The sequence below is a fragment of the Engystomops pustulosus genome, chromosome 4 (assembly GCF_040894005.1).
Source record: "Engystomops pustulosus chromosome 4, aEngPut4.maternal, whole genome shotgun sequence".
Lineage (NCBI taxonomy): Eukaryota > Metazoa > Chordata > Amphibia > Anura > Leptodactylidae > Engystomops > Engystomops pustulosus.
The window spans coordinates 28,627,795-28,650,146 of NC_092414.1; the positions used below are offsets into that span (position 1 = coordinate 28,627,795).

A 22,352-nucleotide genomic window follows, 5' to 3' on the forward strand; every position below is an offset into this window, starting at 1 on the left:
ACCTATGGCACGGGTGCCAGAGGTGGCACTCAGGGCCCTTTCTGTGGGCACCCAGCACAGAATTTACCAGATAGGACTCAAGGCTTCCTCCTGCAGTCCAAAACAACATCCCAGGAGACGCCACGCTCAGTGTTATCGTTGGAGTTCCTGCTTTGGGTCCCCTGATTCTTTCTCTTCAGGAGACCCTGGAGGGAAGCTATAATCCAAATGTCTACTGCTTTCTATTGTATTGGTGTCCTCAGGACCCCAATACGATTGAAACTTGTGACACAGCAGAGATCAATAGGTTACTGCTCAAATTGTCATGTTGGCACTTTCTGACATAAAAATGGGTTTTGGTTGTAGTTTGGGCACTCTGTATCTAAAAAGTTCACCATCACTGTTCTATAGGGTGTCCTGGGTTCAACCACTCAGTCTTTCCTGTAACTGGAGCTACATTTGTTTCTATGGGATCATCACCCGGCTACCCCATAAAAGTAGATAGAACACCGGTCATGCTTCAATCAAAGGGTGAGCATAGAAGAATATTCAATCAACTTCTCTGCCGATCGGTGAGACTCAAGTGGTCACACTCCCACTGATCACGAAAAAGGACAATTGAATGTCCTCCTTACTCTTAATGAGGAGAAGTATACCCATGTGACCAGGGTTAAGTTCAATTCCAAAGGGTGTCAAGGACTGATAACCCATACAAGTGGAATTAAACTTTGTACTAAAGTTGTTTTTTTTTCATTTACCTTTGATGACAACAAGTGGTCAAACTGAGGTGTGAGGTAGAACTTGATTCCAATCCAAGCTCCATCCAATGTCACCCCGCGGATCAACAGCATGATCAGAATTAAGTATGGGAACGTTGCTGTGAAATAGACCACCTAAATAAATATGGTGAGAGAGGAACTGTAAAAATCCAAAAATGTAGCTCTGATACCATATATTCATCGTTCTGACCCATCCTAAATATAGTCAAAACTCCTTAAAACAACCACCTCAAATTACATTAAAGGACATCTACCAGCAGGATGAAGGATTGTAAACCAACTACACTTACATTCAGGTATGTGTTCCCTCTGGAAGGACCTGCTCTCCTTTTAGTTAATCATGCTTTGGTTTTTACAATAAATACTCTAAAATTATGTAAATTAGCCATCTCAGTATCATTTGCATAATTTTAAAAGCCTTTTTTGTAAAAACAAGACATGCAATGCTAAAAAGAGAGCGGATCATGAAAGAGAAGGAGGACTGCATGTAGGTGGGCTTGGTTTACAGACATTCAGCCTGGTGGTGGAATTACTTTAAAAAGTTGTCTTCTAGGGAGCAAACTTCTCATAGATGGGCAATATCCAAAATTGGTGACGGAACTAAAAATCTGGTCTGGATAGACAGGTGATCTTTCTAAAGAAATGGAAGTTACGGTGTAAAAAATGGAACATAATGTTTAGTAATCCATACCTTGCCTGAAGACTTTACTCCCTTAAGGATACAGAGGTATACAATGATCCAGGCGAGGAGAAGACATAGACACAGTTTCCATCGAATCTGTCCTGGATCCCCAATTCCAGAACTCCCTTGTATGTGAAGAACGTAGCGACTTGAGTGGATGCATTGACCATGGAAATCACAATATAAAATGGATAGGTGGATATTATTGATAATGTTTGGTTACTTTGACAACTCTCCTCCACCCAACATTATCAGATATATCGGTTTCTGGTTCTATATTTTTTTTTTTTGGGTAAAGATGACCATTTTAGGCCCCCCACACTCACCTCCAGTACTCTTCACTGGGGCTGACTGTGCTGCTGATGTTGATTGGCATTGCAGAGTTGCTGGCCCGAATTACATGATGGTCCAGACAAAGGTCAGTATTCCACCAGTTGCCACAGTGTTCCCAGGGCAAACTACTGGTCAAGGATGCGAAGAGGTAGAATAACACGTAGGCTATTATCATGTTGTAGTAGATGGCTACCAGGGCAACAATTAGCAGCATGCCCATGCCAACGCCTTTGAAGCAGAGACAAAGAGATTGGAGAGTCACAACATTTGCAATAGTAAATGACCACCTCACATGCCCATGAGGTTCATAAGCCTCATAAAGAACAAGAATAACATTCCTTACCATGAACATGATTCATTCTCACCTTTGAAAAGTGGACTTATTTTCCACACAGCCAAGGGGCCCAGGCTGGAAAACTGGCCTAGAGACAATTCCATGAAAAAGAGGGGGATTCCACAAATGGCCAACATGATGAAGTATGGAATGAGAAATGCCCCTGAAAAAAATAATTTTAAGTTCCACAAAACATCAAATCATTACAAATCTTTGGAGATTAGTTGGAGGAACTTGCTGTGATAACCCAACACTTTGCCAAAGTTAATAAGGTTCATCTCTACTGCCGACACTGTGGTCTACATCATCATTTTAAACATCTATATTTGTAATTTTGTTGGTTTAATTAAGGATAAGGGGAAGGTTAAAGTAGAGTTCATCCTCCTATTCATCGGATGAGACCACCTTCTCTACTGAGCTGGGAGACTGGTCATGCTCGGTTGCCCAATCTTTGACACAAACCAAGTGTAAGAAGGAATGTACGTGGAGAGGACATGGTTCTACTGGGTTTCTTTTAATTTGGCATTGGGCTACATTTGAGTCTTATTGTGAGTTATTGACCTTAGAAACTCTTTATCTGGGTAAGGCCTATCCCACAAGGAACAACCTTGTCGTCCACAGTTTATGTATAAATGGACTATGCACTCCGAATCCGGTTTATGCTACTAAGGCTGTATACAGAGAGCCTACAGTGAAACATACTCAAAAAATTTTGACAAGCCCACTTTTTTACCCAGGCCAAATATCCTGCAATTGATTTTTAGGTCCAACGTAGATCAATCAAAGTAGCCATCGTCTATGAGAACATTCATTTTCAATGCAGCTTGTGGAGATCCTCCAATGAGAGGTTTCTCAGTAGTAGGAATGAACATCAGCTGTTGAATAAAGCCATTGACTCACTAGGATTTATGATCCCAAGAGTCAAGTGTTCATGCATGTGCGTCACCACGTGAAGGGCAGTAGGTATGAACAACATATGGGGCCTATAAGACCACATAGTAAGGTTTTACGATGTTTCACAAAGTCAGTGGGATTGGGATAAACCGGTGTCAGGACTTGAACCGGCGGACTCCACTGTCCCAGGCTGCAGCTCTACCAACTGAGCTATGCAACACTCTAGACAGTTCCAGTGCTGATCCTTGGCCTAGTTTTTGACTTTCCAGTTCCAAGTTCCTGTTTCCCTGGCCTTGCTCCACCCCTTCCTAGATTGGACTTCCTATTTAAACCCAGCCTTGCCTCTACATCTTTGCAAGATTATTGTGCTTCCAGCCTGTAGTCTGTTAGGACAGTTACAGGATGATTGATTCTGGTGCAGGGGGTAATTTTATGGACTTACAGTTTGCACTTGACCATAACATTGCACGTAGGCCTAAATCCATTCCAATCGAAATGGAAACAGTTGATGGATCCATCCAAATCTTGAATTGCCATTTGTTGTGGAGGTAGATGCCTCAGACGCTGCTGTGGGAGCTGTTCTGTCTCAACGAGTTGGTGACAAGATGCAACTTCATCCATGTGCCTTTCTTTCCCATACCATGTCATCTGCAGAAAGGAACTATGACATCGGAAATAAAGAACTGTTGGCCATTAAAATTGCCTTCTCTGAATGGAGACATCTTTTGGAAGGCGCAAATCATCCTGTAACTGTCCTAACAGACCACAGGAATTTAGAATTTATCCGTACTGCCAGGAGATTATCTGCAAGACAAGCACGGTGGGCCTTATTTTTCTCTAGATTTAATTTCATAATTTCTTATCGACCAGGCTCAAGGAATGGCAAGGCTGATGCCTTATCCAGGATTCTTGATGAACCTAAGGAGGGGTCTAAGACAGAGTCAACCATCTTACCTTCCAAAAATTTTGTAGGAATACTTGATTCCAAAGAACTTTTAACCATGATCAAAAATGGATATCAGAATGACTCATTTCTCAATCACCCTTCTCAGGATGTAAATCTTTCCTTAAAAGAGGGGTTCTGGAAGCAGGACTACAGGCTGGAAGCACAATAATCTTGCAAAGATGTAGAGGCAAGGCTGGGTTTAAATAGGAAGTCCAATCTAGGAAGGGGTGGAGCAAGGCCAGGGAAACAGGAACTTGGAACTGGAAAGTCAAAAACTAGGCCAAGGATCAGCACTGGAACTGTCTAGAGTGTTGCATAGCTCAGTTGGTAGAGCTGCAGCCTGGGACAGTGGAGTCCGCCGGTTCAAGTCCTGACAACCGGTCTATTGAAGGGCAAAGAAAAGATTGAAGATTGAAGGACAAAGGAAACACAAATGGGCGCTGCCCTAGTGTAATGTGTAATGTACAGCAGAGATAGATGTCTCCGATTGAATGGTGGTGAATTGAACTCACACCAATCTGTATGATGAGATTATATAAAAGGCAGCTGGTCTCCTTAGTATAGGAACAACCTCAGCTCATTCCAGGGTGCAAGTAAGGAAAATCAAAGAAACACTTGAAACCCACTGGTAGTAGATAGAGGATTACGGTGATCGGGAAACACTTGAGAGTACATCAGGTAATTTCTTATGGAAGATTTTACTGTAGCAACGTGTTTTGGTCCAGGACATACCTGATGAAGGTCCATGTTCCAGACCAAAACACATTGCTACTATAAAAACTTTCCAAATTACTTGCTGTACCCCAGTGTTTCCCTAGCGCTGGACACCTCTATCTACTTTCTACTACCACTACTACTAGGCAATGGCCTAACATCAACAGCAGGTTAAGCAGGCTGGAAACCTTGTAAGAGATAGCTGGTCTGCAGAAAGGGTTGCTCACAGCCTGGTAATAGCTTCAGACTGGGCTGGTAGATGGAGACAAATCTGGACAGTGGACCTCTGGTCTGGGGCTTAGTCTCCTGACTTGCCCAAGGTGTCAGGCAGCAGGCCTGAGACACCTCTGCTTCCTGGTAATGTGACACTGGCTTGTGCTCTTCTCTGCTTACTCAAACTGACTCTGCAGGACTGAACCATCTGCTCTGGCCCACAAGGGTTTTTTTTACTCCCAAATTGAGGTGGCAGCACTCTCCAATCAGCTTCCACCTTGCTTTACAATAGCAAAACAGCATATTATTGGTTACAGACAATAGATATGTTAACTCTTGTCCTCCCAGGCAGTGGTTCCAGCTGAAATTAATACGTTCTCCACTTTTGGAGACCTCCTAGTGAGATTATCAGTCTCCCTAGGTGGCTCCTAACATGGAAAGGGCGTTATTCGCAACAACTACCTACCCTATTCATCGACAGGGTTGTTGCAAAAGTAATTCATGGTCAGGTTTGCAAGGAAAACGTGAAAGCAGTGCTATAAAGAAATTGTACAGCCAAAGAGGTGGTCGACAACTTGATAGGATTTTTTTTAAAGAAAGATAAAACTTGTAGAGGATGGGCATACTTTCGACTAGAAATTGCACCCCTGTACCCACTTGCCATCTATCTAGAAACAGACCAGATCTTGATCATGTACATGTACAATGGGGCTTATTTACAAAGGGCCCGTGGCCGCCCTTTCGTCATATTTTCGGATGTTTTCGAGGAATGCATGGCTGTTGCAGGTATTTAACAGGGGATTGTGTTGGACGCGATCGGATTTTGGTGCAGCAGCGCTGCCTTTCATGTCGGATGATCCGAGCAGTTGGATGATCCGAATGATTCGGACTAAGTGCGGGATTTAACATTCAAATTGTGTCGCAAGACAATGCGACACAATTCCATGTGTATGATCGTCGGACAATGCACTTTCAGTGAACTCCTCAGGACGGGTAAGTAAATGTGCCCCAATGTGTTCTCTCTGTTATTGCAACTCAAGGGAAAATTAGGCAAGTTTTAGACAAAGTGCTACCAGAACCAGGATGTCTGTTCTACTCTATGAAGAGGTAAAATGAGCAAACACATCAGGTCAACTGGATCCAAGCTTAGATTTGTATCTTATAGCATCCATGTATAATGAGCTGTGGGTGGAGATGCTATTTGTGTTCTCACACTGTATTACTAAATATAGAAGGACTCCTACAACTGTGAGAGAGGCCGTGCTGGGGGTGTACAGTAATAGAAAAAGTGACAAAAATATTTCACACCGATCCACTGCGAGCACGGAGGAGCTCTGCTCATGTGGGTGTATGATATTAGGAGAAAGTTGGTCTGTGGGGAGGGATTATGGCACATCCAGAGCTCTCTATATTAAACGCTCCATCTTCACTCGACACTTACTTGGTTTCCTCTAACTGAGGAAAAGAATAAAATAACAAAAAAAAAACCCTATGGAAGTTCTTTTTCTGGTTGGTCAACTCTCATATGGATCAGTCTAAATCCACACTAAAACATTCTGAACGTCAGAAAGCATTCGACTGCTGAAAACAAGCCCTCGTACATCTGTGTACATGGACACAGCTATGGATTGTTAAAGGCGAGAAAAACTGAAAAGGACATTGCTGGGAAGGGGTTAACATTACCCAATTTTTACTACTCTTAAGGGGAACCTGAGCTGCCAATGACACCAACCTGGAGTTAAATCCTGATATCTAAATTGTAAGTATTAAGGTGAAGAATAAAACACAATTACATTATGAAAACCATGGAAACATGTGCTCAGGGTACAAGAGCTCCGAACAATTGGATTCTCTATTCATAAGATATTACGACCTTCAGACATGTAGCATCTCAACAAATGGATAATCCAATCCTTAAGAGCTTGTAGCCTGACTTCATGTTCCTTTGGCCCACATATAGCGACACTTCAAGTACGAGTGTGTTTCTCCTCTATTGGCTTTGGTATTGATCTACTCTTTATATCAACAAGAAGGAAGTGAATTGCGGCAGTAATTGAAGCTTTCCCTGCTCCATGCTGAAATAATGGAGAGTGTAGACGACTAATAAAGCTATCAAACAGCCAAGATTACAGTTTTTGTAAAAACAAATCAAAAACCGGAATTTATAGACTGTGATGCAAATTCTGATGCAAATTCTATTGTGGAGCTAGTTTGGAAGAGTGATAATACATGGTGCAGGGCCTGAAGGGAGGGGCAGGACTAATTTTGTCTTTATTCAGGGGTGTAACTGGGAGAGGTAGGATCCCATAGCAGACTTCTGAATAGGGTCCTCCTTCCCCCTTAATATATATGAGTTACAATCACATACATTTATACACTCATATATACACACATTTATATACATATATACATGCAGCATAAACATGCATATAATATACACACACCACATATACATACAGCATATACACATATGCATACAGTACCATAGACACTCATGTAGCATATACATATCACATATACACACATACAGCTAATACAGACATACGTAACATACCATATACAGACATACAACATATACACATACAACATATATGCAGCATAAACATGCATATAATATACACACACGACATATACATACAGCATATACACACATACATACAGTACCATAGACACCCATGCAGCATATACATATCATATATACAGACATACAGCTAATACACACATACATATAATACCATATACATACATACAACATACAAACACACACATACAGGATAGAAATACCTAATACACACCCAAAACGCCAGATGCCGGAGCCTCCTCACTCTGTGGGCCTCATAGCGGTTGGTATGGCTACTGCCCCTGTAGTTATGCTCTGTTTGTATTCCTAGAAGCTAAAGCCATGCTCTTCCCTTCAGGCTCTGCATAAGGTGTAATTTCAGGAAATCTACCATTTGTTTTCATGCATTATAAACCAAACATACCTTGAAAATGCTGTAGCTACACTGATGCAGAAACATATCTTGTTTAATCCCTGAACCGAGTGGTTTTGCTGAAAAAAAAAATTCTAAATTCAGGATAATGAATCACTCCTGTGCCTGGCTAGGCGCTTCTCTTCTTACTGTGTTGTCCATGACAGGCAGAAGTAATCAATTGCTGCACCATCCCCCAACTGCTGTGTATAAGTCATCGCAACTAGGTTGATTGGTCCTGTCTGGACAGTTGTGTTTATGAACGGCGAACAGCATGCTACCCAGCTTCCCCAAGGTCCTGAATGTTAGAATTGTTTTTACAGCAAAACCCCTTCTGCATCAGTGTAGCTACAGCATTCTCAAGGTATGTTTGGTTCATAATGCATGAAATCAAATGGTAGGTTTCCTTTACTGAATAAGCAGATGTATATTAGTGTAGACCCCCAGAGAAGACGTATAATACAAGAGACCCCCAGAGCAGATGTGTAACAGTGAAGACGCCTGAAGCAGATGTATATAAGTGGAGATCCTCAGAGCAGAAATGTAATAGTGAAGACCCCTGGCACAGACACATAATAGTGGAGACCCCTGGAGCAGTCAAGTTATAGTGGACACCCCCTTAGCAGATATATAATACTTTAGACTCCCAGTGCTCGGGTCGGAAGCCAGAGTGAAGCAGGAGATACCGGGAGTGGTGTGTACTTGTCAGACATATTTACCACTGCCCAGTCTCCTGCAGCAATCATTGATGGTGGCTCAAGGTTCTTTGAGCCGTCTGTTGTGTATAGACCTAGCTGCTGTGACTCACTGCCCCCTCCACTCTCCATACACTCTATGTAATCCGACACCTCTATGAGACTTTGACTTGCAGCAAGAATAAATTTCCGTGGAATTTTAGAGCAAGAATATACAGTTTTTACAAAGCACCTCTCCATTTGTAAATATACAGAAGAGACCAGCGTACAATAGGGATTGTCATAGTAAGACTGGGGATGGTAAAGTAGAAGAATAGTTGAAAGTGATTACCTCCTCCATTGGTATAAGCTCTATACGGAAACCTCCAGACATTGCCCAAGCCGACGCAGTATCCAATGCAGGACAGCAGAAAATCTAACTTTCCCGACCAATTGCCTCGATCCTCGGGGTATTCCATCTCCAGCTCGGCATCGTCACGGTCACTAGGGGTCATCAGGAGATCTGGAGTGATGGGCTTGGGATGATAAGGAAAAAGAAAAGTCATAGGTCATGTGGAGTTATCGAAAATATAATTTAGGATAGTGAGGCAACTTCTATAGAGCCATAGTTTACAAGTGTATAAGGCCCCGTATGCATGCTAAGGTCATAGCCGGGGAAAGCTTACAGACATGAGCAGGAGAGAGGAGGGGTGAGTGCTCCTCACCTTTCCCCTCTCTGATTTCAAAGCCAATCAGCCAGTGCTGTATTACGAGCACCGTGACCAGGCGCCATAGTTGTGTTCCGTCTGAAAATTGGGCGACTGTAACAACGGCCTCCAAATATTTGTGTGCAAGGGGCCTAACACTGATATCCTGCCAATGTCTTAAAGGGAGTGTATCAAGGCCACAATGTCTACCAACCCAATATCAGTATCATTTAGATTCTATTGGATCATAACTGTACCTTAACCGTATGTAAAATGATGCATTATTGCATAGGAAAAGGTGTTTTTCTGTATATGCAAATGAGCAGCAAGTGCAATAGGGGTTGGTCAGAGCCTGTAATAATAATGTCTTTATTTATATAGCGTCAACATATTCCCCAGTGCTACACAGAACTTGCCAGATTAGTCCCTGTTCCCAATGGGGCTCACAATTTAATCAATCTACCAGTATGTTTTGGGGTGTGGGAGGAAACCCACGTAAACACGAAGAGAACATAGAAACTCTTTGCAGATGTTGACCTGGATGGGACCCCAGTGCTGCAAGGCTGTAGTGCTAACCATAGAGCCACCATGCAGCACTAGCCATCTCATTAGCCATGTTGGCTAGTGTTCGAGAGGTGTATTGGAGCCCTTCAAAGCGCTGGTCCGCCTGTGTCTCAGTCTCTGCAATGCTGTAATATTTAGTGGAATTTTGGTCCCATTCTACAATTTTTACGCTGCTTTTTCCAATTACTTTGACTCCACGGGACGTTGCAATTATTTCCATGATGATAAAAGAAAATTCTAAATCTTTTTGTTTGTTTAATAACAATAGAATGAAAGAACAATGGAGATAACGCTGATGCTGTGCGGTCCCCAGCAGCGAGCACTTATTCCTCCATGCGCTGCATGTAATACGATCGCAGATATGGTTTTATGTGGCCACTAGAAATGATAGGGAGCGTTGGGATCTGATCCGAGCAGAAATAGCCTCATATCTAATTATATCGCTGCTTATTTATTTATTTGCTTTTTATACTCGTTTCCTAAGATAAAAAGCTGTAAGAATATTATGTACAAGGGAAAGACGTCATCTCTAGACTGTGCAATATTACACATCACTGTATGACTTATTCATAGAGTGTGACATTACTATGTGCATTATTTCACTACTACCACATCAGTGTTTCATTATATTTCATTATATGCAGTAACCCACACTAGTTATTACTAGTGTGATAACTGTGATATCACTGTGTGCATTATCCCATTTGTTATTTTTGCTCCCTAATTGTGACATCACAATGTGCCTTATGCCACTAGTTATTGTATTACCTTTATTGTGACATCACTATGTGCATTAATCTAGTAGTTATTGTTGTTTATGTATTTTAACTTTACTATGTGCATTATGCCACCAATAACTGTTGTCCCTATATTGGGACATCACTATGTGCATTGTCCCACTAGTTATTGTTGTTCCTGTTTGGTGACTTTACTATGTGCCTTATCTCTTTACAGTGATACCACTAAGGGCCAGATGTATCATGCGCCTAAGTGTAGTAGTGGCGCCAGAATTATCATAAGCTACAACCATCTGTGATAAGGTAATTTCCTGCCTCTTATAAATTACTTTACTTTAACACAGTTTAGGTGCAATGTTAGATTGGGGCAGTTACATGTGATCCTGCTACAAGCTCCTCTCTGCTTCTCTCCCACACCCGCATGAGAATAACCCTCATGGCAGCACCCAGGTGTGTGACACCCTACACCCATTTACCTCCTCAGCAGGGGCTTCTCCTGGCAATGCTGATTGCCTGCTGCCCCACCTGTAGTTCTGGTCAGTATCCTCCTCAGACACCAGTGTGGTCATCCTGCTACACAGGGACTTCTCTGTACTGTCTCTCCCCCACACACTTCTCTTCTGTCCTGCTACACAGGGACACTTCTCTGTAGTATCTGCAAAATCCTGCAAACTTCTCTCCTGTCCTGCTCTGAGCTGAGGATTCTGCAGATTGTTTAGTTAATAGAAGGTCATGACCCGTAAATAGAGTCTGCAGTGTCTGTATTATCTGTACTAGTGTCTGCAGTGTATGTAATGTCTGTACTAGTGTCTGCAGTGTCTGTATTATCTGTACTAGTGTCTGCAGTGTATGTAATGTCTGTACTAGTGTCTGCAGTGTATGTATTATCTGTACTAGTGTCTGCAGTGTCTGTATTATCTGTACTAGTGTCTGCAGTGTCTGTATTATCTGTACTAGTGTCTGCAGTGTATGTATTATATGTACTAGTGTCTGCAGTGTATGTATTATGTGTACTAGTGTCTGCAGTGTATGTAATGTCTGTACTAGTATCTGCAGTGTATGTATTATGTGTACTAGTGTCTGCAGTGTATGTAATGTCTGTACTAGTGTCTGTATTATCTGTATTATCTGTACTAGTGTCTGCAGTGTCTGTATTATCTGTTATAGTGTCTGCAGAGCCTGTATTATCTGTTCTAGTGTCTGTAGTATATGTACTAGTGTCTGTAGAGCCTGTATTATCTTCTGTTCTAGTGTCTGTAGTATATGTACTAGTGTCTGCAGTGTCTTTATTATCTGTTCTAGTGTCTGTAGTATCTGTACTAGTGTCTGCAGTGTCTGTATTATCTGTACTAGTGTCTGCAGTGTATGTTTTATGTGTACTAGTGTCTGCAGTGTATGTAATGTCTGTACTAGTGTCTGTAATGTCTGTATTATCTGTACTAGTATCTGCAGTGTCTGTATTATCTGTACTAGTGTCTGCAGTGTATGTATTATATGTACTAGTGTCTGCAGTGTATGTATTATGTGTACTAGTGTCTGCAGTGTATGTAATGTCTGTACTAGTATCTGCAGTGTATGTATTATGTGTACTAGTGTCTGCAGTGTATGTAATGTCTGTACTAGTGTCTGTAGTGTCTGTATTATCTGTACTAGTGTCTGCAGTGTCTGTATTATCTGTTCTAGTGTCTGTAGTGTCTGTATTATCTGTTCTAGTGTCTGTAGTATATGTACTAGTGTCTGTAGAGCCTGTATTATCTTCTGTTCTTGTGTCTGTAGTATCTGTACTAGTGTCTGCAGAGCCTGTATTATCTTCTGTTCTAGTGTCTGTAGTATATGTACTAGCATCTGCAGTGTCTTTATTATCTGTTCTAGTGTCTGTAGTATCTGTACTAGTGTCTGCAGTGTCTGTATTATCTGTACTAGTGTCTGCAGTGTATGTAATGTCTGTACTAGTGTCTGCAGTGTATGTATTATCTGTACTAGTGTCTGCAGTGTCTGTATTATCTGTACTAGTGTCTGCAGTGTATGTATTATATGTACTAGTGTCTGCAGTGTATGTATTATGTGTACTAGTGTCTGCAGTGTATGTAATGTCTGTACTAGTATCTGCAGTGTATGTATTATGTGTACTAGTGTCTGCAGTGTATGTAATGTCTGTACTAGTGTCTGTAGTGTCTGTATTATCTGTACTAGTGTCTGCAGTGTCTGTATTATCTGTCATAGTGTCTGTAGTGTCTGTATTATCTGTTCTAGTGTCTGTAGTATATGTACTAGTGTCTGTAGAGCCTGTATTATCTTCTGTTCTAGTGTCTGTAGTATCTGTACTAGTGTCTGCAGAGCCTGTATTATCTGTTCTAGTGTCTGTAGTATATGTACTAGCATCTGCAGTGTCCGTTTTATCTGTTCTATTGTCTGTAGTATCTGTACTAGTGTCTGCAGTTTCTGTATTATCTGTACTAGTGTCTGTAGTATCTGTACTAGTGTCTGCAGAGCCTGTATTATCTGTTATAGTGTCTGCAGAGCCTGTATTATCTGTTCTAGTGTCTGTAGTATCTGTACTAGTGTCTGTAGAGCCTATATTATCTTCTGTTCTAGTGTCTGCAGTATCTGTACTAGTGTCTGCAGTGTCTTTATTATCTGTTCTAGTGTCTGTAGTATCTGTACTAGTGTCTGCAGTGTCTGTATTATCTGTACTAGTGTCTGCAGTGTATGTAATGTCTGTACTAGTGTCTGCAGTGTATGTATTATCTGTACTAGTGTCTGCAGTGTCTGTATTATCTGTACTAGTGTCTGCAGTGTATGTATTATATGTACTAGTGTCTGCAGTGTATGTATTATGTGTACTAGTGTCTGCAGTGTATGTAATGTCTGTACTAGTGTCTGTAGTGTCTGTATTATCTGTACTAGTGTCTGCAGTGTCTGTATTATCTGTTATAGTGTCTGTAGTGTCTGTATTATCTGTTCTAGTGTCTGTAGTATATGTACTAGTGTCTGTAGAGCCTGTATTATCTTCTGTTCTAGTGTCTGTAGTATCTGTACTAGTGTCTGCAGAGCCTGTATTATCTGTTCTAGTGTCTGTAGTATATGTACTAGCATCTGCAGTGTCCGTTTTATCTGTTCTATTGTCTGTAGTATCTGTACTAGTGTCTGCAGTTTCTGTATTATCTGTACTAGTGTCTGTAGTATCTGTACTAGTGTCTGCAGAGCCTGTATTATCTGTTATAGTGTCTGCAGAGCCTGTATTATCTGTTCTAGTGTCTGTAGTATCTGTACTAGTGTCTGTAGAGCCTATATTATCTTCTGTTCTAGTGTCTGTAGTATCTGTACTAGTGTCTGCAGAGCCTGTATTATCTGTTCTAGTGTCTGTAGTATATGTACTAGTGTCTGCAGAGCCTGTATTATCTGTTCTAGTGTCTGTAGTATCTGTACTAGTGTCTGCAGTGTCTGTATTATCTGTACTAGTGTCTGTAGTATCTGTACCAGTATGAAAAGGCGCAAAAACAACAGAAAAAACGAGTGATACATCTGGCCCTAAGTGCTTTAACTACTAGTCATTTGCTTTGTTTTTTTTTTCTGTCATACATTTTCTCTTTAGTTACTTTTATTCCTCTACTGTGACATCACTGTGTGCATTATTCCTCTATTGCAACACCTTGCAATCCCACTAGTTATTATTACACCTGAGTTGGGACATCACTGTGTGTATTATGCATCTATTAGTGACGTCAGAATGTGCTGATAGATAGATAAATAGATGGATGGATGGATAGATAGGAGAAAAAAAAGTATTTTTGCAGCACAGTGTGAATAAGCCCCAATGTGGGGAGGGAGGTGCAAAACAAGGCTTCAAAGTCTGATATGATATAGATAGATAGTAGAGAGATAGATAGATGATAGATATATAAAATAATAGATAGATAGATAGATAGATAGTTTCCCATGTTATCCAGGTATATTATCCTCAGGTAGAATTGGATTGGACATTTCCTGGGAGCAGCGCTGACTCTGCTGATTACTGTAAATGGAATATTTCCGCCATTTGTCTCCTCTGGCAGATTGCTGGGCTGCCCTTCTACCAGCGAGTTGTTCTACAACTGTGCCGCTACTGCTGTGTTTCCATGGAAATGCAGAAATACTGAAACAGCTGATGTAACATGTGTGTATGTGTGAGGGTATTTATACATACATTCTGCTGCCATACTGCATCACATATCTATCTATCTCATATCTATCTATATCATATGTATCTATCTATTTCATATCTGTCTACAGTATCTATCTATTTCATATCTATCTATCATCTATCAGTATCTATCTATCTATCAGTATCTATCTATCTATCTATCTATCTATCTATCTATCTATCTATCTATCTCATATGTATCTATCTATCTCTCTCTCTCTCTTATCTATTTATCTATCCATCTCATATGTATGTATGTATCTATATCATATCTATCTATCTCATATGTATGTATCTATCTCCTATCTATCTATCTATCTATCTATCTATCTATCTATCTATCTATCATCTATCAGTATCTATCTATCTCATTTCTATCTATATCACTATCATATATATCTATCTATAATCTATCATCTATCTATCTATCTCATATGTATCTATCTGTCTATCTCTTATCTATTGTAGGGGTTCAGCTCCAATGTGGGGGTCGGCAATGACAAAGCTCTCTAGGACAGCAGGATTAAAGTTGAAACTGTGCATTTATTCCAGCAAAAACAGCAGTAACAAACAAAACATCAAATAAAATCCTTGCCTGTCCGGCTCTAACTATACACTTGGCGGCCCTCACTAACCACTGGAGGGCTTCTCCCTGCCAGCATGAAACATACTTTCAGTAACCCCGTGTCACGTGTGGCTCTCACACAGTCCGGCCTCTGTGTCTCCAGGTAGAGAGCCCCCTCTGACTGCTCCACGCCCTTCTTTAAGGGGTTGCACACCTGGTGCATTGTTAGACCCATTACAAACTGGAAGCTTTGGTCTGGAGCAGTGATCACACTTCTGTCTCCACTCCCGCAATTAGGGTCCTGTACCAGATCTTCCCAGAGACCAACACATGGAAAACAGCTTCCAGTTTCACATTGTGGTCGCTGTAATAGACATGAACACTTATTTTCTCTCCAATTCAATAGTGACCTTGTCACACTATCTATCTATTTCCTAACTATCTATGTATCTACCTACATAACTACCTATCTATCTATCTATCTATCTATCTATCATATCTATCATATCTATCTATCTATCTATCTATCTATCTATCTATCTATCTATCTATCTATATCTACGTATGTGTCCTTTTGTCTCATATCTAACTAACTACTATCTATCTACACTGCAGACCAAAGTTAGAGAACAATGAGGGATTTATGTACAGTACTCCTGTTAAGTACATATAGGCATAGCACAGTACTACTGCTCCTATCCTGTATACATTGGCACAGCACTGTACAGTACTCCTGTTATGTACATATAGGCACAGCACAGTACTACTACTCCTATCCTGTATATATGGGCACAGCACAGTACTACTACTCCTATCCTGTATATATGGGCACAGCACAGTACTACTGCTCCTATCCTATATATATGGGCACAGCACAGTACTACTACTCCTATCCTGTATATATGGGCACAGCACAGTACTACTACTCCTATCCTGTATATATGGGCACAGCACAGTACTACTACTCATATCCTGTATATATGGGCACAGCACAGTACTACTGCTACTATCCTATATATATGGGCACAGCACAGTACTACTACTCCTATCCTGTATATATGGGCACAGCACAGTACTACTACTCATATCCTGTATATATGGGCACAGCACAGTACTACTGCTCCTATCCTATATATATGGGCACAGCACTGTACAGTACTCCTGTTATGTACATATAGGCATAGCACAGTACTACTGCTCCTATCCTGTATATATGGGCACATCATTGTACAGTACTCCTGTTATGTACATATAGGCATAGCACAGTACTACTGCTCCTATCCTGTATATATGGGCACAGTATTGTACAGTACTCCTGTTATGTACATATAGGCATAGCACAGTACTACTGCTCCTATCCTGTATATATGGGCACAGCACTGTACAATACTCCTGTTATGTACATATAGGCATAGCACAGTACTACTGCTCCTATCCTGTATATATGTGCACAGCACTGTACAGTACTCCTGTTATGTACATATAGGCATAGCACAGTACTACTGCTCCTATCCTGTATATATGGGCACATCATTGTACAGTACTCCTGTTATGTACATATAGGCATAGCACAGTACTACTGCTCCTATCCTGTATATATGGGCACAGCACTGTACAGTACTCCTGTTATGTACATATAGGCATAGCACAGTACTACTGCTCCTATCCTGTATATATGGGCACAGTATTGTACAGTACTCCTGTTATGTACATATAGGCATAGCACAGTACTTCTGCTCCTATCCTGTATATATGGGCACAGCACTGTACAGTACTCCTGTTATGTACATATAGGCATAGCACAGTACTACTGCTCCTATCCTGTATATATGTGCACAGCACTGTACAGTACTCCTGTTATGTAGATATAGGCATAGCACAGTACTACTGCTCCTATCCTACACATCTAGACAAAGCACACTACTCATGCTCTCCGATGCAAGTTAATGAATATACTGTAATTCTATACTTTCTATACTTACATTACAAATATAAGACAAATCTATATTTACAGTATAGACCTTTACCTTACAAATATAAGACACAGCGGGTAGAAGGGGCCATGGTGGTCTGGTCAGAGGGAAGAGAAAGGAATTGTGGATGAATAATAATAATAATTCTTTATATAGCGCACACAGATTCCGCAGCGCTGCACAAAGAATCTCCTGTTGTTCTATTGGGATCATATATAAGAGATGCTGAGCCATGGGTAGAAATGAAATCTATCACAATATGGTGGTGATATTGGGATACTTGGATTTGGGGACCACCTGAGTGTGTTTTGCCCCCTATGTTGACCCCTAGCTACGCCTCTGGTATGACTCTGTTCAGACTACTATCACTTCTTCTGTTTATAACAGTGTAAGATCCAATGGACCCCCGTGTCATGTAATGGGATCTTTACGTGTCTAATATTTCTACTGTTCTGTCAGAATCCTGAAATGAACCGGTGCCGGATATTGTCAGCGCCGATGTAGACCCCCGATGTGGACCCCTGCCAGCACTGTCAGACTACATTGTGTTACCTAGCAGCAAAACAAAACCAAAAAAACTCAGATTCTACAAATTGTTGTTATTCTTTCTATATCCGCGGATTCCCCGGAAAACGGTGATGGATCTGGGTTACCATAACAACGGAGGGCAATAATACTTCATTTCAGGTCATGGGAAGTAATATTCCCGAGGGGCAGCGACAGATCAGGCCGCGTTCTACTGATTACATATCATGAAACGGAAGATCCGTCATTTACCGCAAATTATTCAGAAAAACTACAGAAGCGCCAGAGATGATTTGTCATTCGGCGCTTCGGGGATTCGCAGATGACAAGACATTTATCAGGATGAGATTCCCCAAATATTACACAGGATCTGATAGATCCGACAAGATCTCTCACGAATTGTAAGGAATAATAATCACACTAACTCTAATGGACTGCCAGGAAGAGTTATTAGAGGAAAAGCTCCTGGATCTGGGAACAGCGCTGTGTAATATAAGAATACAAAGGCATCCGCGCCCCTAATCCCTAGAATTAGCAAAGATTTATATTAATAAGTTACAAATCTTACCAAATTCAATTATCTACAATTTACAATATACTCAGCTCCTCCTGCTCTATAACATTCTGCCTGCTCAGCTCCTCCTGCTCTATAACATGCTGCCTGTAGATAGGACTGTATGTACAATAAATTCAGATCCTCCTGCAGATAGGACACTATGTACAATCGGCTCAGCTCCTCCTGCTCTATAGCATGCTGTCTGCAGATAGGACACTATGTACAATCTGCTCAGCTCCTCCTGCTCTATAACATGCTGTCTGCAGATAAAATACTATGTACAATCTGCTCAGCTCCATCTGCTGTATAACATGTTGCCTGCAGATAGGACATTATGTACAATCTGTTCATCTTGCTTTATAACATGCTGCCTGCAGATAGGACACTATTTTAATAGGCTCATCTCTTCCTGCTCTATAAACATGTTGCCTGCAGGTAGCACACTATCTACAATCTGCTCGGCCCCTGCTGCTCTATAACATGCTGCCTGCAGATGGGACACTATGTACAATCTACTCATCTCCTCCTGCTCTATAACATGCTGCCTGTAGACAGGACACTGTGTACAATCTACTCAGCTCCTGCTGCTCTATAACATGCTGCCTGCAGATAGCAGAGTCTATAAAATCTACATGTTTCTTTTTGCTTTGTAACATGTTGTCTGTTATACAATATTCTCAGATCCTGCTGTTCTTTAACATGCTAACCTCAATTACATTTTTCATGACAGATGTTTTTATAAATCTTATTGTTTGTCAGGTGATCACATCTTTTATGAAGCACAAACAAAAAAAAAATCACTGCTTGTCGACAACAAACCTTCCTATAATGTGTTGAGCTACTAACCAAAAATAAAGCTGTAAGGGAAATAACTATTTATTTTTCCTTTATGTAGTTATCATTAACCTGTGTGAAAAGATTTATGTGAGGGTTGGCCCCGCCCATCGTGAATTGGTGACACGATCTGCAGTTTCCCACATAGTGCTCACTGCAAGTGAGAGGGACATCATTCTGGTAAGGACAGGAAGTGGACAGGGAGAGGACTTCCTGTCTGCACCTGCTGAGATTTGAAGGCACGCTGAGCTGTCAGTCAAAAGAAGGAGGCGGGGTTCACTGGCAGCCTAGAAAAATTGTGACTCTTCTCTTCAAAAGTTGACTCATGTATTCTCATTTGCATAACAGAAAAATGGCCGATGCATTGGTAGCAGATCATTTTAGGTCATATGGGAAAAACTCTGCCCTTACCGGCAGGTATTACTGGTGTGAGGGGTAAAATTCTGTTCACAGGTCTTCTTTACTGTATATACTATGGTAGGTTCCTCCTTCCGTCCTCAGCCCCAAAATGTGCCTCTCCTTTTAAATAGTTAAACCTGAAATAAACGTTATGTTTCATTATGCAAATTATCATCAGAGGCTTCTGAGCCATGGGAGCAATGGCTACTCCCCGCCCCAATAGCCTTTGCGGTCCAGCCTCCCTGTGAGTACTATTAACAATCCTAGGATGAGCAGGGAGGAGCCATTGCTCCCACAGCCCAGAAAGTCTACTCCATGCCCCAGTTGCCAATGTGGATAATTTGCATAAAAGATAAAGTTTATTTCAGGTTTAGCTATAATAAGGATTAGAGAAAAGGCCTTTAGTGTTGGTCTTTATGTGGAACCAGTGTCGAGAAGGAGTTTTGGGTCTCCTGGAGACCCACCCTTCAACAATGTCTAGGAAATGGACCCAAGTAGCCTCCAAATTTGGACTGTCCTCTGCTATACCTCTGGGGTTCAATATAGAGTTAGAGCTTAGGCCCACCAGAAGATCCTCTGATGCTATGTGGTGTCATTCTAACAACGTGTAAAATTGCTATAAGATCTGTTTCCAAGTACAATCTGTTTCCCACTGTACCCAATACTGCCCAACTGTCCCGGGTGTGGCTAGGCAGTCCCAGATTTCAGGCTCTGTCCTGCTGTCCTGGATGGTTGGAGTTTTGTCCCCAGTCCTCCAAATGTCAAAAGAGCAGAATACAGTGATAATGCAGATAGTCGTAAGCTCTCTGTATGATCACTGTACCACTGCTGCTGTAGAGAGCGACAGGGGTGAAGTTATGATGTTGTGCCACCAGCCGGCTTCAGAGTGTCACGCAGCATAAAGAAGGAGAGAAGCTGCTGCGGGGGAACAGGGAGCGGTGAGATCTGGTTTTTTTTTTCTTTATTAAGTAGAAACAAGGAAAGAAGGAGGTTAGAGAGCACAATATCAGTGCGACCGGTGCTGGGGGGGAGGGGGGGGGGTTATAATATGAGTGGGAGTTGCTTGAGGCCCACAATATAAGGGGGAGCTGCTGGGGGTCCACAATGTGAGGGGGAGCTACTGTGGGGGGACACAAAATGAGGTGGCCATAATATTAGGTGTAGTTTGCGGCACAATATTGGTGGGGTCTAATGAGGAAGGTGGGGGGGCTCTAAGGAAGGAACTATTTTGTGTGGGGTGGAGTAAGGGGCAGGGCTAGGGATTGGCTTAGGACAACAAAAAAACAATATAAAGCAGCTGCAAAAGTTGAGAGATATATATTTCAAATGTGTATTAGTTCCCTAGGGTTGGTAAACATTTTATTTGGGGGGGGGAGAGTGTACCTACGTGTTGTATGAGAAAAAACACACAGCGACAATTACATGAAGGATTGAATGGTAAGGCTGAAATATTGAATTATGTGAACAATGTTTCTGCAAATTATCTAACAGCCTCATATTTCTTTTTTTTATACAAATTTCCCAACAGTATTAAATTACCGGCAGTGTAGATAGATACATAGACATGAGGTAGATGGATGGGGTTTTTTTTATCAGTGTTACCCCTCTCCATAATAATCAGTATTGCGGGCAATGAAGGGGTTAACCAGAATCCCTCTGACTACACACCCAGAGCGCAAACAACCCAAACCATCATCCCTACACAAAATGCCACAACCTTACAACCCAGACGTCTCTTCCGACCAAGAACCAAATGTTTATTTCCCCTTCGGAGCGCTACAAATATCAACTTCCCAATTCTACAAATCCCATTTCACGCTCTGTTTCCTCCCGGAGCCGTAATTCAGTTAATTGTGTTTCTTCCTATTTTCCTACGTGAGCAGATGGTGGAGATCCTACAGGTGCCGGCCATGTAGATACCTGGTATTCCCTACTACGGTTGTATAGATTTAGTAGTAGATATCATAGGATTTATCTTCTTAGAGGGACTCTCCATGAGATATAGCAGAATACTAGAGCTAATCTAAGGTTCCCTTGTATGATCAGATGTTCAGGACCCCCCGGCATGATGTCTCCTGCCACCAGAAGCCTGTTGCCTACCTTCTGCAGATGATGCTCTTGGTACCTCTTCATCCTGTTGCTCGGGGCTTTCCCGGTCTCTGTTTCGCTCCGTCAGATTCCTTGGCCACAGCTGGGAGATGCGAGGCCGGCTGCTGGAGAGACGTTCTCCCTGCCTGCTCTCCCTCGCTCTCTCTCTGTATCTCTCACACTCAGGTGATTGGCACAGAATGGGATGAGCTTGTTCTGCTGTTAACCCCTCTAGTAGAAGAGACGCTAAGGCCTGTGCCTTAGATAAATTGGCTCCCCGTTATCCTGAATAATAGGGAGCAGTAACATTGACTCATGCGAATAAAGACAATCTGTGTACAACACCGCGGAACATGTTGGTGCTATAATAATAATGAACGGGAATGAGCAATAAAGAAATAATACGTTACTACTGTCTAAGTAAGACACAATGAGTTGTCTACTATACAAAGAGGGGGGGGGACATAGCTCATATTTACATTTTTTTATTAAAAATGCAGCCCCCCCCCCAACTGGTGCTGGTTGAAATGTTCATGTTAGGCTGGCTTCACATCACGTTTTATGGATACGTTTAGCGTCTATGTCGGGAAGGGTCCTGATGTATACATTGAGCATTTACATTGTCATGTATTGGCAGACAAAGGCATAATTGTCACCTCCGTCTGACCACTTTACATCTGATCGGCTGAAAAAGACCGGAT

General features: G+C 41.6%; 1 protein-coding gene across 1 annotated transcript in view; it reads right to left on the reverse strand.

The window, feature by feature from the left end:
- SLC6A7 (solute carrier family 6 member 7) overlaps nucleotides 1–21,864 on the reverse strand; it is a 55,478-nt gene extending 33,614 nt beyond the window's left edge. The window contains exons 1-6 of the mRNA XM_072145597.1: nucleotides 21,664–21,864; nucleotides 8,873–9,056; nucleotides 2,139–2,270; nucleotides 1,767–2,001; nucleotides 1,450–1,588; nucleotides 738–872 (exon numbers count right to left, since the gene is read on the reverse strand). Of these exons, the coding sequence (XP_072001698.1) occupies nucleotides 738–872; nucleotides 1,450–1,588; nucleotides 1,767–2,001; nucleotides 2,139–2,270; nucleotides 8,873–9,056; nucleotides 21,664–21,696 (858 nt within the window). The 5' untranslated portion in view covers nucleotides 21,697–21,864. The remainder of the gene's footprint in view (nucleotides 1–737; nucleotides 873–1,449; nucleotides 1,589–1,766; nucleotides 2,002–2,138; nucleotides 2,271–8,872; nucleotides 9,057–21,663) is intronic.
- Nucleotides 21,865–22,352: the final 488 nt, after the last annotated feature.